The 12,731-nt window shown below is 36.6% G+C and overlaps 1 protein-coding gene across 1 annotated transcript; it reads right to left on the bottom strand.

Moving 5' to 3' along the window:
* Positions 1–561: 561 nt before the first annotated feature.
* On the bottom strand, positions 562–11,487 carry LOC134793871 (very long chain fatty acid elongase 7-like). Its single transcript, XM_063765585.1, has 5 exons — positions 11,423–11,487; positions 5,934–6,124; positions 2,500–2,574; positions 1,796–2,095; positions 562–792 (listed from the first exon to the last, which is right to left on the bottom strand). The coding sequence occupies exons 1-5, from the start codon at positions 11,478–11,480 to the stop codon at positions 562–564; spliced, it is 855 nt and encodes a 284-aa protein (XP_063621655.1). The 5' UTR covers positions 11,481–11,487.
* Positions 11,488–12,731: the final 1,244 nt, after the last annotated feature.

Below are 12,731 nucleotides of genomic sequence, written 5' to 3'. Positions count from 1 at the left end.
AAAATGAAAATATGACGTTTATAATGACACGTTGTTGTAAACTTCATTCGTTAGCGTATCACTTTTAATTTTTAACAAACAGAAACGTCTGCGAACTATGCTATTAAATTAAGCTTAGAATAAATTTAAAAGTGGAAAAATTACTGCCTTGGGTGAGACTTGAACTGAAAAATAAAATTAGTATGGGTAGCACATAGTAACTGGTGAATTTCCAATGTAACTTGGAACTCCGGTATAAGAACTGTTTAACACTCTTAAGGTAGATGTCGCTAGGGTTCCCTTGACCTGTAATATGGTGGAAAGATTTGCTGGCTATAGATGAGGTCTTGGTGGCTCAGATGGCAGAGCGCTGGAGTATCGACCCAGATGCCCGTGAGTTCATGTCTCACCCAAGACAGAAATTTTTCCACTTTGAAATTTATTTTGTATCAGTTTCCAAAACATCCCTCTTGGTGGGCTGTTCAAAATGCCATACAAAATGCATGTCCGTCATGCTATACAAAGAAATGTACACTAGGTTCTTTCTGTTCAAGTCGATGCACAGTTAGCATAGATGGACTCTTATTGCACTTTAACATCTTTCTCTTGAATCATACAAATACCTAAAGGATTACTAACATTAACCCTAGTCTTTGAGTTTTTCTTAACATAGCTTTGCTTGTAAAAATTGGCGAAAAGGACTAGAAAGAATAACGTGTTGCAAACTATGAATATAGCGACTCCTTTAGAAGGAGGACATTCTGACAATTTTACTGCGATAAGGTATTGAGCGACGATGGAGACGAATTGTACCTGCAAAAAGGAAAAATAAATTTAAGAAGAGCGTTTCTTTTATTTTTTGTCACATAGTAGTCATATATACAAAAATGTGTATGTGACGTTCTACGACAAAAGGTACCTTATGGCGGCTGGCGCTTACGTCGCATAGCGCCGCAATAATATTGGAGCGGCGTTAATAATAGTGTAAGCGCCAACCGCCATAAGGTACCTTTACCCGTGGGACGTTACATATTGTGACCTTTTTTGCCACTTTTGTGTTATTTCTAGTCAGGATCGCGAGCCCTTTTCATCCTTATAGGAGAAAAAAGTGTCGTATAATTTCCATATATTTATCAAACTTTCCTTTTTGTTACCGGCCATACAAAGTATATGGGGAAATGGTAACACAATATGGAAAAAACTCTGGGACACTTTTTTATCCCATTAGGAACGAAAAAGCTCGTGATTCTGAGTAGAAATAACACAAAAGTGGAAAAAAGGTCACAATAGGTATAAATTGGCAAAAAATAAAAGAAACGCTCAGAAAACAAGTGTTATTGGAATTACCTAGTCCGGATTAAATGAAACGCAGAGAAAAGTCATTATTACTTAAGTACTGAAATTATAATTATTTTCAAATGGTTTTCCGCACATTAATTTTCCAAGAAATTTGGTGCTATAAACCAGTTCCAAATCAAGCGTGACCAAAAAAAATAAGTTGACAAAAATTTTTTTGACTAATTTTCTTACTTACACATCGTTAAAAAAATGTCATAAAAAATAAAACTACAATCATAATTTAACTAAGATAAAACGTATTATCTTCAAAATACAAAAACGCAAATTTTGTTAAAATTATCAATAACAACATTAACAACAATAAGTATGCCGCAATAAAAAAATTGTCTATGTTTTGGTCACCTGGTTAGTATCACACTGAGGCACAAAAAAATGACGAAGATTCACTTTTTTCGTTTAATTCCAACCGTTTTAAGCTAAAAAAACTCATCAAAAATCTTAATTAAAGTATACCCACCAGCTGAAACGTAGTCATATATTTCTTCCAAGTTAAATACTTGGCCACTTTAGGCCCCAACGCTGCCAAGCCATAATACATATACATGAACACATGTACCAATGAGTTCAAGAATCCGATAAACACCACCGTTTCTGATGGCGAGTATTTGAAGAACGCCCAAGTCCCCACCATCATGATGGAGTGGTGGTATAAGTGGAGGAACGTCACTTGGTTGTCCTTCTTTCTGAGTACGAAGAAGACGGTGTCGAGAAGCTCTGTGATTTTCGCTACGAAGTATAACCAGATTCCGAAGACGATCTGAAAATATTTAGTTTTGAGGGTCCAGTGCAGTTTATGTTCAATTTGCCTACAGGTACTGGACGTATTTGGGACCTTTAAGAGGGAAGAATAGCTACTAACAATAGGTACTTTTTTGATGAAATTTCCATTTCGGGAGATAACGGTTTCCACTAACTAACAGTCGTATTCGAACAATGAGATACGTCAAATAATATTGACAGTGTTTGACACTGACATATCCGATCCATAATGTTTCAATATCTAGTATTTGACGTATCTCATTGTTCGAATACGGCCGTGAATCTTAACAGATCACTTTGATTTTGATGTCGATCGCTTCAGCGTAATAAAATTATTATAGGTTCATAGATACCTTCTGTGAACTTGTTACTTAATGAAATAGAAGAAAAAAAGTAACAAACCTCCTTTCTTAGCCTTTCGTTAGCCATGTAACATTTTCTAGGCACCAGACCGAGTTCCAATATTGCTCGAAAATACTGTAAGAAAAAAAATCACCGTGACTATAATAAAAAGTCTGGTAAATCAGCACTGATAAGCGCCACTTGCACCATTCCACTGACCCGGGGTTAACCGGTTAACCCCGTGTCAGTGGAATGGTGCAATGCAAGTGGCCCTATGTGGGTTACTATTAGATCGATTCTAACTTAACCATTTGTTTGATATGGTTTTGACCTGGTTTTGATATGACCTTGATGATCGTGGTGGTGATTGGTGCGCATCTTATGGCTCCTCTACACGAAGGGACGCAGCCATGCGGTAGAATAAGATAGCAATATCACTTGCTCCCTCTAACGCATAAATACCTCCCTTGGAGTGGCCGGCGCTGGCCCATCGTGTAGAGGAGCCATTACGCGCGTCTTTCACTTCAGTTCACATGCACCAATCAGCGTAAATGAAGAAGAAAGAAAGAAAATACATTTAATTACCGCCACAACATATACATATACATAGAAAAGAAGACATACAGACATAAAAATACATTGGATGCTAAAATAAGACCCCCACTCAGCATAAAGGATGACTCACGTTTAGCGGCAGCCGTACGACCCCAATTTCATAGAAAAAACCGCAAATCGATGTACATCAGGTTAGCCATTTGGCACACGTATACTTACTAGAGGTCAAATCAAAATTTTTGACCCGCAGTTCCTAAAAAAATTTCCCTTAAGAGTGGAGTCCTGAGTCATTGATTTTTTTGTATGGGAAAACATCGTTTCCGGTTTTTTAAAGTGAACAGGTTAGACTAGTTAGACCAGGCCATGTCCGTTCACGCTTACTTTTCTCTGACATGACAGGCGATCAGGTGATTTTTTTCCATAGAATATGATGCGCCGGAAGTCCCGGCCCGGAAACAGCCCGGTCTAACGTGAGTCATCCTAAATGGCTTTCAGTGAGGACAGTTGGGGTCAGGTGGGGGTTTAAGTCAGGACTTAAAACTGAGACGACACATACGCCAACGACACACAAAAAACAGAAATAAAAGTTTTTGCCAAAAATTTCATTTTTGGTACAAGCTTTTATCGCTGACTGTACTTTTCTTTCCACAGGCAACTAATACTCATCGAGACAATCCTAAAAACCCCAAACACACAACAATACAATTAGGTTTCGTTGTTTTATCACAGAGTTCCTATGGCCACCTCCGGTCTCCATCATCAGATCAGCTCGATGACACCATAATCATTGCATTGTCGCCCGACTTACGTATGTATGCAAAATTTCAGCTCAATCGGAATACGCGAAGTGGATCAAATTTAACTTGCAAGATTTGATTACAGACCGACAGACAGACAGACAGACAACGGGACAGGTGAAACTAAATAAAAGTTTGTAAAAAGAGTAAGTGACGCAAAATGGTCTTCAGGGTCGTATCAAAACCTTACCATAACACATTGTTGACTCTGATTCGGTATCTAGGGCATCACAGGAATGCTAGGTACCTTCACAACCCACTCTGCCATACATTTTATAAATTCATAATACACTCCATAAACACACTTTCGTGACTTCGAATTAATTTCAATTTATAGTTTATGAACTTAAGAATTAATATTTATGACAATATAGTACTTCCTTCGAAATGCGGCAGTTTGTACCATATAATTAATAAACATTGAAATACCTACACAATAAACTTTTTCACATACGAAGTTACATAAGTCTTACAGTTATTTATTTTTACATTTCTTGCCTTTTTATTATTGATTTTTAAATTCATTGTATTTTTATTTTAAAATTATGATTGTAATTATGCCTGAATAAAGAAACATTCATTCATTCATTCAACTTAATTTAAAAAATATAACCACATTTTTGTTTATTTACAGACGTTTTTTCACGCCATTAGCAAACGGACTCAAAATTTCTGTATGAATACTAGTCACTATTTTTTTAATCCAAGTGTTCTCTAAATAGAGAAAAAATAGCCCAAAAACACTAAATATGGTTCATTGGGATTGGGATACTTTCAATAAAGGGGTAATTTTTAACAAGCTTTTATTAGGTCGACCTGTATGTATGACTAATTGACTAACTATGTAATGGAATCTAAGGTAACTAATTTAACCATCTTCCAAGGATCGTAGCGTCATGAAAATTGGCAGCTGTATGTGGTTCTGATGACAATACAATAATATGGTACTGTCGAACTGATCTGATGATGGAGACAGGAGGTGGCCATAGGAACTCTGTGATGAAACTACGCAACCTAATTGTGTTAGGGGTTTTTAGAATTGTCTCGATGAGTATTAGTTGTCTATCGTAAGAAAAGTACAGTCAGCGATAAAAGCTTGTACCAAAAATGAAAATTTTGCCAAAAACTTATTTTTAACAAGTTTTTTTATTAACAAGCTTTTATTATTAGGTCGACCTGTATGTAACTAACTATGTAATGGAATCTAAGGTAACTAATTTAACCATCTTCCAAGGATCGTAGCGTCATGAAAATTGGCAGCTGTATGTAGTTCTGATGACAATACAATAATATGGTACTGTCGAACTGATCTGATGATGGAGACAGGAGGTGGCCATAGGAACTCTGTGATGAAACAACGCAACCTAATTGTGTTAGGGGTTTTTAGAATCGTCTCGATGAGTATTAGTTGTCTGTCGTAAGAAAAGTACAGTCAGCGATAAAAGATTGTACCAAAAATGAAAATTTTGCCAAAAACGTATTTTAAAATTATCCCGATGGGTCTTGTAACTTGTTCCGGAGGTTATTTCGAACATCCACTATGACAGGAAAATGATATCTAAATAATGTAATTTAGTTACCATTCGCGTGTGCATTTCACTTGTACACTTGTACAGTCACCATACGGGATTGTTATGCCATTTAAGGTTCTTGCTAAATTGGAAATTATATAGCGTAAGTATTAAACAACCAATTTAGCTAGGACCCTAAATGGCGCAACGATCGCGTGGTGGTACATGTATGGGCGCAAGTGTAAAGTGCAAGAACAAGGTTCTAGGGTGTTCACCCTCACACCCTAGAACCTAAATGGTCGCGTACTGTGCGATTTAAGAGGAATTTCCTCCCGCAAACGCTCCGGCTGTGGAATGAGCTCCCTTCCGAAGTTTTCTCGAGGGTCTACATACAGTATGGGGTTCTTCAAAAAAGGAGTGTACAGGTTTTTAAAAGTTCGGCAACGCACATGTAACACCTCTGGAGTTGCAGGCGTCCTTAGGCTACGGTGCCTATGGACGCCATAGGGCCATATGCTTGTTTACCGATGTGGTATAAAAAAACCAAATAATTTAGAATGAGATATCATTTTGATATCAAATGTTAGTTTGAATTGGCTAATATTGCCACATTCCCGCTCTTGACATTTACCTTTTGTACTAGATACACCGAAATGGCCACCTGTATCATATTGTATGCAAATAGCGTGCGCGTGAGCTTGAACGCTGGCCTCTTCCGCATGAAGGCCGGGCCTAGCTTCAGCACGAAGAGCAGGTATACAGCCAGGATCATGAGGACAGGGCCGGGGCTCTGCATGAGGGGTAGCTCGTCGATTTCTTCATCTAAAACATTAAAAATTTGTTATCATTTCAAATAGATGACATATATAAGAAAAAGTGACCAAGCCCTCCAGTGGCCGAAGCCGGAATCGAACTGGCTTCTTCAGCTTATGTCCTGACCACTAGACAACCCGGTAATTTAGGTATGTATTACTATACTTTTAACCCCATCTTCCCCCTTTAAGCTTTATTTCCTATTTTTTTTCCTAATGGAGCCCTACAATAGTTTGAAGTACTTATAGTATAATGTCTTAAATTTCATAGTTGAATGGTAAATTGTCATTAGAATGTTATAAATTTCATGGCTGAGCGTTATAATTAATTATCTATGTATATGTTGACTTTTATATTTAAAAGATTTAGGGAAGGGGGTACCCTTCTACTAAATATACTTACAAAGTTTTATATAAAATATTGCTAGTTTGTTAGATTCAATTAAAGTTAGTATGAGAACTATGAGAAGTTATCCTAGATATGAAAATCAGTATTAAATTTTTGGAAATACAATGTATACCTAATTTGAAAATTATAGAATCAGTAAATTTTGAAAACAAAATTAAACAGCCAACAAAAATTATGCTGAGTCGGTTATATTTTAGAGTCGGACCAAGAAAAGTCTGCAGCGGATTTGATAGCCCACGCAGTGCACGTGTCATTTATACTTCATAATTTCATAGAAGTTTGACGTTTATAATAACACGTGCATTGCGTGGGCTATCAAATCCGCTGTAGACTTTTCATGGACTGACTCTAGCGTTCAATGTTTGTTTATGTCTGCGTGTCTTCCTTCTCTGTTGTGGCGTTAAGTGAAATATTTTCTTTCTTTCTTAAAATGTACCTAGAATTTCGCATTTATGATTAGGAAGTTTGCATGTACAAACAGCAACACTCCTAACACAAAAGGCATAAGGTAACTGTAGACCTTATGTGGGTGATGGTACTTGGGTACTTACGGGCATAAGGTCTACAGTGTCATGTAGGTGATGGTAATTGGGTACTTACGAAGATGCACAGAGTACATTGGCAACGTCCGATTCATTATTTAAGAACAACTATTAGTCTTTGGGTATTTTTGAATCAAAAAGAAGAAATATGTCCATATATTTTATGTCTTTTCCATTCCGTCACCATGTGGGACACTCAAAAACACTTTTTTCGTTCGAATAAAAGAAATAAAAAATTATACTTTTTAACGATTTTATATATTAAAGCAAATTAATTTAAACGATTAATGTTAAGATGTGGAAATCTTTTTATTTACTTAAAGTTTTATCTCTGTGATTTTCTGCAAAAAAGATAAGTGCAACATTTCTAGGATTCCTTACACGAACTTCTACTAATAAAACGATATTACTAAGCCTCCGCTGTCCGTCCGTCTGTCTTTCAGTGAGCTGTGTCTCAAAAATATAGATTAAATTAAATATTTTAAGTAGGCTGAATTTTACGAAAAAAAAAAATTTCTTTGCCGGTCAAACAAACAACTTTTTCAGTAGAAGAACGCGCGAAATTAAAATTTTCTATGGTACGATAAGATAACCCTTGGCGCATACATCTCGGACGGAACGGAACTGGAAACGAAACCTCCATAGAATACTATTTTGTGTTTAGGTTTAGTTTTAAGAATACCTCTTTACCGAACTGTCAAAATCATACCTTTAATTATGTGTAATGATTACAGATCGGTAACTCGTGGCATTTAGGTAGCACTTAAAAGATTAGTGATGAGCACACATCGGTAACTCGTGGCACTTGATAGTTTCTAACAGACTAGTGATGTGACAATGTTCTTCCTACACGAGTCGAGAAAAAGAAACCACTAAAAAAAGGAATTAATTAAACTAATCTTTTAAGTGCTACCTAAATGCCACGAGTTACCGATGTGTAGTAATGATAAACTAAAATATACTGCATTTTCGCACCGGGAAGGGCGTACGGAACCTTTCCGGTGCGGGTCCGACTCGCAATCTTCGCCGTGTGCCTGCTATACGGCCACAATTCAAAAATTTTAATTTTCTGGATTATTGCAGATTCGTATTCAAAATTGTTCAATTTACGACCTTATTTCGAGAGCCATAGCATAAAAGGTCTTTAAGAGCCTTTTTCTCACAAGTGGCCTTATGGATTTGACCATAAATTGTCAGATGATTCCCTGCAATACAGCCACTTGCCAGTCTGCCGCCTGCTCCCGCGGCGTTCGCACGTGAACCTGACGGCCCTTTTGAGTTGTGGCTATATAGCACACGTTTTAAATGAAGCTTTTGAGTTGCGTCCTAGAAATTAATAATGAGATAATGTTGCTGATTATAAGCTAGTTACACATATTATCGCGTACAGTGATCTTGTTCCTATCAAAGTTGATAAAATAAAGGGATTTTAACTATTTTGGTGTTTTTATTTATATTTGCATTTATCCAATAATTTTGTGTTTAAATTTGGCCGCATCCCAAAATCTTTAAAAAACGTGTCTGCAATACGGCCACAACTCTAAATACCTGCCTTTCGGGCCTTGTGTCTTAAAAAATATACATTTCTTTTAAAAAGTGGCGTGGTCATAAGGAGGGTTATATCATTCCGAGTAAAAAACGCTAAATTTTAAATTCATAGACCTAAAACTAAAGGAGTAAGATCCTATTAAACACCCTGAACTATACTCTCACAACTTTGAGACGCGATTTCTCGAAAAAACGGTTTTTTGAGATGTGGCAGTGTAGCAGGCACACGGCGTCTTGATTAGAGCTATTGGTAGAGTACCAAAGAACAAAAAAAGTAGTCACATGATGTCCTTTAGACATGAAGACATTACCCTCCCTCCATTGTCAGTTGGATTAAGTATGTAAAAACTCATAGTTAAAAATACAGGATGACTCACGTTAGACCGGGCCGTGTCCGACCCGGAGCGTCCGGCGCATCGTTTTATATAAATAAATAAATAAATATAAATATAAATATTATAGGACATTTCTTACACAAATTGACTAAGCCCCACGGTAAGCTCAAGAAGGCTTGTGTTGTGGGTACTCAGACAAAGATATATATAATATATAAATACTTAAATACATAGAAAACAACCATGACTCAGGAACAAATATCTGTATCATCATACAAATATATTATATGGAAAGCATCACGTGATCGCGTGTCATGTCATAGAATAGTAAGTTTCGGAAGCTCCGACCCGGACACGGCCCGGTCTAATGTGAATCGTCCGTAAAGGACAAAGATCAAAAATGAAAAAACCAAGGCTAGATTTTGATAAAAACAACTGCAAGATCAACCAACTGTGATTACGTGCATACTTGAATTACGTAACGGCCTCCTAGCCTAGTCGGTAGTGACCCTGCCTATGAAGCAGGAGGTCCCGGGTTCGACTCCCGGGCAGGGCATTTATATATGAGTTTATCACGAACATTTGTTCCTGGGTTGTGGATGTTTTGTACGTATCTTAGTATGTATTTATCTACATAAATATGTATATCGTCGCCTGGTACAAAGTACAATCCTAGTTTTGGGCTAGGTCGATCTGTGTACATATGATTGTCTCCAAATATGTATTTATTTATTTGCAACCCTACAACAAACAAACACCCACAAATTACAAATGCGTTACTTGATTAAGGGGATCTCTTTAAAACCAGGAAATTAAAAGGATACCTACAAAAGATACATAAATATTATTTTTACCTTATATTTAAAATATAGGTAAAGTCTATTTAAAATGTTGTTCGTCAGGTCCTTTTTTATCGTTATAGCAGTAAGTATAATTTTAGTATAAAATAGCTAGTGATATATATCACTAGCTAGGTATTTTATACTTAATTTATATTGTTATAAGTAACGGTTTAAAATGAGAGAATTCATATATTATATCGTCGGGTGACAAGCAAAAGTCACTAACTAACATCATTGAAATTATTGGACAATAAACCGTGTTACAAGTGTAATAAAGTGCATTGTTACTTTAATTTTTTGATATTACTTAGTGAGTTTTGCTTGTCACTTGACGATATACAGGGTCATTCATGAGACGTGAGCAGGACTAATCCTGCACACTCAGTAACTGATAATTGATCGATCACCGTCGTATTTAGGTGAAACAACCACACTTTTTCCTATTTTTTAACTTTTTGGTGAGGGCAAATTAATTCTCTACAATCACGGCCACCCTACAAGATTTAATTAATAAACAAAACCTCTTTAACCGTAATGGCAGCATTTTGATTACGAAGAAAAAAACTGTCATTCTTGAGTGAGATACGAGTTTTCATAAGTAACCAGACCGTGATGACATTCAATTTGACACAGAATATCGGTAGTTTAGTATTCTAATTTTAGGGTGACCATGCATGTCGTAAAGAAATTAATAACTTTGTTTTTCAACACGACTAGAAAATTACCGTTAACCTCACTAATACTGATACGAAACAGTTGCTTATAATTTACGTAATGCGCAGTGTTAGTCCTGCTCACGTCTCCTGAATCACCCTGTATAATAATAGCACTAAAGTAAGAATTCTAGTAGTAGGCAGTGGTAGTTCTACATGACATTTTTACTGAAACACACACACACATACTCGTATAGACTAGACTTAATTGAAATACAAAACAATAGCATATATAAATTAACATAAAAAACAATTGACATTGAAATTGGTGGGCGTTTCGTAGAAATCTACTTATACCCATAGTCTAATAAAACATGGTCTTCCATTCCCAGAGTGACACGGGCCTACGTCACAACAACATGGCCGCTATATATAGCGCTATCGCATATTATCATATAGCGCTGTCGCATGATGACGTAGGCCCGTGTCAGTTAGGTAACCTAGAAAAGACGGGAATGGAGTACCAGGCGGAGTATATTATTATACCATGCTTATACCTATGCAGAAGTTTTACTATTATGTATACTTAGATATTTTATTAAATTTAGTAAATAAATTCGCTGAATCTGAACTACGAAATAGAAAAAAAATATGTTAGGTTAGTTTACCTACTTACACAAAATTTTCAAATCCCATAAATCCCGTCCAAAAAACGCATTGTTTTTTGGACGGGCCGGAAATAAATATAGAGTCAGACCAAGAAAAGTCTGCAGCGATTTTGATAGCCCTCGCAGTGCCAGTGTTATTTATACGTCATAATTTCATAGAAATTTGACGTTTAAAATAATACTTGCACTGAGTGGGCTATCAAATCCGCTGCAGACTTCTCTTGGTCTGACTCTATATTTATTTCCGGTATAACTATGTGCTTAAGTACACTTATATTTTTACTATATCATGCTATGTATATTTTACTCACATTTGCTTTTCGAAAGATCCCAAGTGGCGAAGTTTTTAAGATTGAGCGCTGTCGCCATCTTCCCACTCACAGCTGTAAAAAAAAACTTTATCACTTAAATATAATGACTAAAATGACCAGTGACACGAGCGGTCAATACTACCGCCTCCTCAACTATACTCGTAAGAAATGGCGGATCACATTATCTTTTGCCCTAACATTATAACTGGTACTAGTTTTGGCTAGCGGCGTACTTTCTTTTTGGGTGGACTTTCGAACGATAGTAACGCACAGACGGACAATAGGACTTATTTTATATTTGCAAAAAAATCGGTGGTTATTATTGGCGTCTTTAAAAATCTGTGTAAGTACCTACAGATCTAGTGCATCATTATTTTCCATCGTAATTTCACGGAAATGATTAAAAAATAGTAGGTATGAATTGATATTTTGGCCAAAATACATGAGCAGTGAAAAATGCCTTTGGTTCACTATAAATGTATATTACTCTATCTTACGATAAATTGCTTAACATCAGAAAAGTATCACTTAGGGTGTTGAAACATGGCCGGTGTAATGTTTATTTTAAAGAATTATTTGGCGACCACTTATCGTGCTTCGGATTTTTATATCTGACAAAATTTGATGATCAATGCGGCCTCAAATCCGTTTGCGTGAAATTCCGTAGGTACGCGAGCGTATTTTTCTGTTTTTTTTAACCACAGGAATTAGAGCCCACCTGATTTGACTGCTCAGCTAAAAGCATTCGCTGCTTTGTCGATGAAGTTAACAATCGTGTTTTAAATAAGCGCTCGTATATGGAGTTTCCTGCAGACGGGTTTGGCAGCATTGACTTAAGGTAAACGTACTGGTGCTCGACGCGGTTCCAGTAATACATACATGTCATCTTGAAACTTAGGTAAGTCATTGTCAATAGAGGTGACAGCAAGGTGTCATCTATTGGGCATTAGCATGGCGAGCACTAGTATCCCTTAGTACCTATTTAGGTAACTTAGGTCGGTAATAATAACCAATTCTCGTTAAAATTCCCCATTGTCCAAATAGCAGAATGTTAAAAAAAGTTAAAACGCAGCTAAAAAACTGTGTGACAATACCGTATAAGGCAGGTTGTAAACATAGCTTTTTTAGGGCTCCGTATCCGTACCCAAAGGGTAAAAACGGGACCCTATTACTAAGACTCCACTGTCCGTTTGGCTGTCCGTCTGTCTGTCTGTGACCAGGCTGTATCTCATGAACCGTGATAGTTGACATTTTCACAGATTTCTGTTGCCGCTATAACAACAAGTGTAACTTTTATTTTTGTTTTTTT

The sequence above is a fragment of the Cydia splendana genome, chromosome 9 (assembly GCF_910591565.1).
Source record: "Cydia splendana chromosome 9, ilCydSple1.2, whole genome shotgun sequence".
Lineage (NCBI taxonomy): Eukaryota > Metazoa > Arthropoda > Insecta > Lepidoptera > Tortricidae > Cydia > Cydia splendana.
The sequence above is the reverse complement of the archived record's forward strand: the minus strand, read 5'-3'. Positions and strand labels throughout refer to the sequence as shown.